Source organism: Mus pahari, chromosome 17, assembly GCF_900095145.1.
Source record: "Mus pahari chromosome 17, PAHARI_EIJ_v1.1, whole genome shotgun sequence".
Lineage (NCBI taxonomy): Eukaryota > Metazoa > Chordata > Mammalia > Rodentia > Muridae > Mus > Mus pahari.
The window spans coordinates 1571246-1577413 of NC_034606.1; the positions used below are offsets into that span (position 1 = coordinate 1571246).

General features: G+C 44.7%; 1 protein-coding gene across 2 annotated transcripts in view; it reads left to right on the forward strand.

Annotated features, from left to right (window-relative positions):
- Pop1 (POP1 homolog, ribonuclease P/MRP subunit) overlaps nucleotides 1–6168 on the forward strand; it is a 36510-nt gene that overhangs the window by 12409 nt on the left and 17933 nt on the right. The window contains exons 8-12 of one of the 2 annotated variants that reach the window (XM_021216686.2): nucleotides 632–885; nucleotides 1225–1318; nucleotides 2809–2920; nucleotides 3642–3761; nucleotides 3997–4086. In XM_021216686.2, the coding sequence (XP_021072345.1) occupies nucleotides 632–885; nucleotides 1225–1318; nucleotides 2809–2920; nucleotides 3642–3761; nucleotides 3997–4086 (670 nt within the window). The remainder of the gene's footprint in view (nucleotides 1–631; nucleotides 886–1224; nucleotides 1319–2808; nucleotides 2921–3641; nucleotides 3762–3996; nucleotides 4087–6168) is intronic. The other variant, XM_021216687.2, reaches the window with a different exon arrangement.

Consider the following 6168-nt stretch of genomic DNA (forward strand, 5'->3'; position numbering starts at 1 on the left):
ACACTGTAGCTGTCTTCAGACACTCCAGAAGAGGGAGTCAGATCTTGTTAAGGATGGTTGTGAGCCACCATGTGGTTGCTGGGATTTGAACTCTGTACCTTTGGAAGAGCAGTCAGGTGCTCTTACCTGCTGAGCCATCTCACCAGCCCCCTGATTTTTTTTTTGTTGTTTTTTCGAGACAGGGTTTCTCTGTGTAGCCCTGGCTGTCCTGGAACTCACTTTGTAGACCAGGCTGGCCAGAAATCTGCCTGCCTCTGCCTCCTGAGTGCTGGGATTAAAGGCGTGCGCCACCACGCCCAGCTGACTGATTTTTTTTATTTTTTTAATCTAAAACTATTGAGCAAAGAATGGATATACTTAGCTTGACAGTGATGATTTGATAAATATATACCCATTATGTAGTGTTTATCATAGTGCACACACCCATCTCTATCAATGTAATTTGTAACACTGCATTTAACTTAAAAAAGCAGTTTTCAAGGATTTATTTTTTTCTATTTTATGTGTATGTCTGGTACCCACAGGGCCAGAAGAGGTGGTTTTAACCACTAAGACATATCTCTTGAGCCCTCTGTGTTTAATTTTGAAGGTTAAAGTAAATGCTTACATAGGCTTTCCTATACTTCCTTAGGCTGTCCTAGAGGAAATAAAAACAACATGCCAGTGTTCAGAACCTGTCAAGTCAAATATCTGCATGCCTGACCCACTCCTGACACCAGCCCCGGAAGACAGTCAAGCAGAACTAGCTGATGACAAAATCAGCAAGAAAAGAAAAAGGAGAGACGATGGGGTAGTTAGCCGGCCTAAGAAGACGATTGGTGATGGGACAGGAGATGCCTGCCAGCCTCGGTCATGGTTCTCTCCCACTACACGGATTGTAGTCAGGTAGGAGGAGTTCCAGTGGGAGACTGTCATTGGGACAACACTTCGAACATCACCCCCCACCTCCCACCTTCCACCTCCACTTAAGCCTTTATGGTTTTGTTTTGTTTTGTTTTCAATAGAGGGTTTCCCTGGCTGTCTTTAGAACTCACTGTGTACACCAGGCTGGCCTCAAACTCAGATTGCCTGCGTCTGCCTCCCAAGTGCTGGAGTTCAATGTGTGTGCCACCCTGCCTGGCTATGCCTTGTGCTGTGTGCCACCATGTTTGCTATGTCCCATTTTTAGCCGTGGTACAGACATCACGTGTGATGGACGTTTCCGTTTTTGTGGTCTTCTCTCAGTGACTTGACAATGGAGATGAACAGGTTCCGGCTGATAGGCCCTCTTTCGCACTGTATCCTGACCTCAGCACTGAGGGCTGCTCCTGTACACACAGTGAGTAAACGAGGCAGGTTTGTGAGGCCTCACATACAATCTCCTATCCTCTTGGGTTGCCATATAATCTGTTATTCCCAGCTCGTTTTTGCTAATATATATTTTGAATCTTTCACTTCTAGAAGAACAAATTTCAGTGGGTGCGATAGTCAATTGAACATTTAATTCCTATCCTCCTCTTACTTTCGTGAGTAGAAGATAATCCCTGCCCCGTAGATGGACAATGGGATGTCTCTAAGATCTCTTGGCATTTTATGTCAGATTTTATCCCCCTTTCCTTTAGCTTTTTGTTTTCTTTTAGTTTGGCTTATCTGACTGACTTTCTGTAAAGTTATGAGAAACTTGTCTCCCGGCACTTCAGATCAAAAGCAGGGCGGACATCCTTTGTATTCTTAGGATTTGTAGCCATCAGTCCTATGACAGTATTGACCACTTGTGACTGAGTGGCTTACGGGCTGATTTGTATTTATTTAATTTTAACTAACTAAGGGTTAAAGTCAGGGAGCTCTTTGTGGCCTGTGTTACCTCACACCTGCAGTTCTCGCCTCACCTTTGACCTTTGGCCATGTTGGCCTTCAGGTTCTAGACTGTGTTACTTCTCATCTCTGTCATGACTCACACCCTTTTGCTTTGTACAGCTTGAGCACTCTGCTGTGCTACTCTTGGTTGGGCTAAACGTCCCTCGGTTTTCAAGGCTCAGCCTGTTTCCTGCACTCCGCATCCCCTAGGATTAGCTGGCTTGCCTGTTGTTTCTGTAGAGCCTGCACGCTCCCTCTCCATTAACTTCCATATCTCTCTTTGATGTCTGTGGCTGCTGATGACAGGCAGTGCTGGCCCTGCCCTCTGCCCTGTCCCCAGTGCTGAGCACAGTGCCTAGCACATGGAGAAGGACTTATATGTGCTCACAACGGATGGAGTGAAGATTGGAGTTCAGAAGCCTTGTTCTAGGGCCTGGACTCCAAAGCACTTAGCTCTGCCAGGGGAGTGGCAGACAAGTTACCACTTTAGGGTCTGGAGGAGGCTTTCAGCATGAGTAGTGGCCTTCACTGTCACATTTGTCACACTTCTATACTTGAAATGCTTTGGCAACTTTGCTAAATCCCAGCCTTGCCAAGAAAGATATAAGTAGAAGTGTTTACGCATCTGAGAATAGTGAAGTGGTTTACTCGAGGTTTTCATTGGGTTGGTAAAAAAAGGAACACTTTATTGCTTAAATTAGAGAGGATGAAGGCGGCAAGATGGAAAAGGGTCCTTTAGGGAAAGAGAGTGACAGTGCTTACTTAAGCTGTGTCTTTGAAAGGCATGGCTGTATGTGAAATTGCTAATTAGAATGTTTAGTCTGGTAACAGTTACTGTCTTAGATATGCTGGCATCTTCTCTGCCACTCGTTGTGAAACAGTTGTTCTCACACACAGAAACAAAGTGAGTGGAGCCCTGTTACAGCCATGTTACAGCTGCAGCAGGTACGAGGCCAGGTCCTTGTTTCCCAGGGGGAAGAGGATGCAGAGGGGACACCCCATCACTGGTGGACTGACACTTGCAGGAGCTCTGATGGCCTTTCTCTTCACCGAAGACAAGAAGCAGTGTTTCAGTTGTTGGGAGGTACAGGGAGGGGGATCTGGGTGCTGGGGAGGAGGGAAGGGAAGAATGGGAAGTGGTCAGGAGAGCAGTTTCCTGAGAAGTAGCCTTGCTTTTATCCTACTGTTATTTGTTGTGATATAACAAGAGAATCAAGTAAGAAGTCCAGAGTTAAAAATTAAAGCATTGAGTTCATGCTTGTTTATGAAATAACAAGCTTGTTCCTATTCTAAATAACTGGCTTTCTGCAGTAAGAGTAAGTGAGCAATAACTGCTGACCTAATGTCTGTGCACACTGTCCCCAGATGTGTACAGCTGTTAGCCAAACGTGCGCAGTTGTTAGGGAATAATTTTATGGTCTTTTAATTTTATTTTGCAAGAAACTTTATTTTTAAAGTGTTAATTTTATTTCTGAAGATATTAATGGGCAAAAAGTGATAGGTATTTTAAAACAATTATCCCAAGGAAAAACATTTCATTGGAAAAATCTGGAAGATTTCAAAATACAAACAAGATTGTGTTAATAAAACATTTTTTACCTTTATTACTGTTTTGTGTTTGTATATGTATACTTGTACACGTGTGTACGTAAGGAAGTCAGTTCTCTTTTTTACTCACGGGGACTGAACTCAGGTCGTCAGACTTGGCGGCAACTGTCTTTGCTCACTGAGCCGCATCGCAGGCCCTGGGTGTTGCCTTTCTGTAAACTTGCTTTTATGCATTCATTTTCTCTGTTTTGTTGAAGGGATATCATCACCAGCAGAAATTCCAGCAGGTACTATTCTGGGATTGACAGTTAGGGATCCGAGAGTAAATTTACCCCCACAGCGATCCAGAGCTTTGCCTGATCCAGAAAGATGCCAAGGTAAGGTGCTTGCCGTGCTCCTTGTCGGGCTGTCAGGACGCACGAGGAACTCAGTCTGTCACTTATGGAGTAGCTCTATCTGGGGTGTGTTAGAGGACACAGCCTGAAGCATCTTTTACATGGAGGTGTAAACCACAGAACCAACTTCTTAAGTTTGTTATTTATTTCTTCCTGAGTTCTCTGTTTTCTGTATCTAGTAAAGTGTGTCTTTCTTTATTCTCCCAAATGACGGGAGGTTTGGAATTTACCTGTGAGGAAGGGATGTGCACCGGCAGCTGGTCTTGTGCTCATTGGAAGCCTCTGTCTGACCATACAGATGATCCAGGTTCGAATCCTGGCAAGGCCATCCCAGGTGCTGAAGTATCAGAGCACATGGTTTTGACAGAATACTGGTACCTGAGAGCTCTTAGGCTGGGAGTGTGGGAAGGTGGGTTTGTGCTGGCCAGGACTTTCAGGGGTTTGCTGCAGTTGTGATGATATTGTGTTGGATTTACTGTCATTTAAACACCATTAGTTAGGAGAGTAGTTTAAACTAGCTTGTGAGCTTTGGGAGAAAAGCATTAAATATGTGTCATAACAACTTAACAGTTGTGTTTTTAACATCTAGATGTAGTACGTAGCTTATTAGGGACCAATAAACAGTCCCGTGAGAGCGCCACATAAGAGGTGGCTGAGAGGATTGAAGACACATAGGAAATTAGTTGTTGTGTAGCCCAAGTCGTTGTCGTTACCTTCTATAGTGGGTATGGGCTAGATGACTGGAAGTCAGAGCAGTAGTCCCTTAAAGCCATGGCAAGCTCTCTGTCTCTCTGGCAACGCGGTGTCTTGAGTCTTGAGTGTGTGATTGCAGGCAAGCGTCAGTATGCCTGGCAAGGAGGACACTCACGTGGATTAGTTCAATTAGTGTTATGTCAGTACTTTTAACATCTTACCTAGGAAGATAAATCAGTGTGAAGGATAGAAATGTACTTTGGTTACTAGGTCATTTAAAAAGTCAGTCCTTAGAAGAGTCTAAAACAGTGATAGTAAAATTAATTCAAATATACTAATCCTTCAAGAAGAGTTTGCCTGTTTTGTGTAACAAGCTCCTTATTTCCTTGTGTAAACTGCATTTCAGGCAGCTTTTAAAGGAAAAAGTCCCTAGGAACCTGACCGCTGTGTTCTCGTGCTTTGAACCATTTACCTCTTAAGTAAGAGTTAATTATTAACATGTCTTTAAAAACACTTTTCACTTTCATTAACAGAATAGTTTACTATGTAAATAGCTCTGAGGTGAGATTTCAAAATACAGATCCAAGGCTGGAGGTGTAGCTTGGTGATAGAGCTCTTGCCTAACACCACATGGCCTAGGTTCAAGTCTCAACCCCGGGGAAGTTGAAAGAAAACCTCACACCATATTAATGCTTTATCTGCTGCCTTGGCAGCTGCTGCTACACTTTCAGAGATGATCTGAACCTGTCCTGGCCAGACAAGAGCAGGCTTTAACCTTGCTTGTGGGGTCGGGAGTGAGGCTCAGGGACAGGGAATATGCTCAGTGTGCATCTAAGCGCGCACCCAGCTGCCTCACACTGACTCTAGCAGGAACCAGCCAAGACAAAAGGAAGGAAAGAAAGAAAACACTGAGCTACGTGGTATGCGTGGGCTCATTTAAAAGTTTTCTCTTGAAATAGTCTGGCTGTATGTCCTTGCCAAACCACCAGATCCATGAAGTACAGTCTGGTGGCTTCAGTTCCAGTGCTCGTGAGCACTCCTACAGCACAGGGCAGCGTGACTTCCAGGAGCTCAGTTCAGGGTCATTTTATGCAACGGTGTTTCTCCTTCGGGGAAGAAAAAGCTACTTGAGCTAGGAGCTGCCCGTTCCTCACAGTGAGTTGAAGGCTGCAGCTTTCTTCCTGCTAACCTTGTGTTTTCACTGCGTCTGGAGTTTAGCCTTGTCTAGATGTCACATGGCTGATCATCCTGTGGGTAGTCTTTGCAGACTGGCTCTTTCCCTTAGTGAAATGCATCTATGAGTCTCCTGACTCCTTGTAGTCCTCTTAGTCCATCATTTAGGATATTTAAAGATGAGCTGGTGCTTTCCTGTGCCATTGTTTTGAGAATTCGCTCTTGTTTACAACTCAGTTCTGCCTCTCAGATTTGTGTGAGCTCTACAGGGCAACTCTCTGGGCCAGTCAGGGCTGTTGGGGATGGGACTGGGCCGTCATGGGCATTGTGGCCCTCACTGGCACTCAGCACTACACCTGTGACCTCTCTGGTTAGTCTCTACGAGGTTAGACCTCATCCATGAGGTTAGACCTTTTCCTTTAGGTTAGACCTCATCCACGAGGTTAGACCTCATCCATGAGGTTAGACCTTTTCCTTGAGGTTAGACCTCATCCACAAGGTTAGACCTCATCCATGAGGTTAG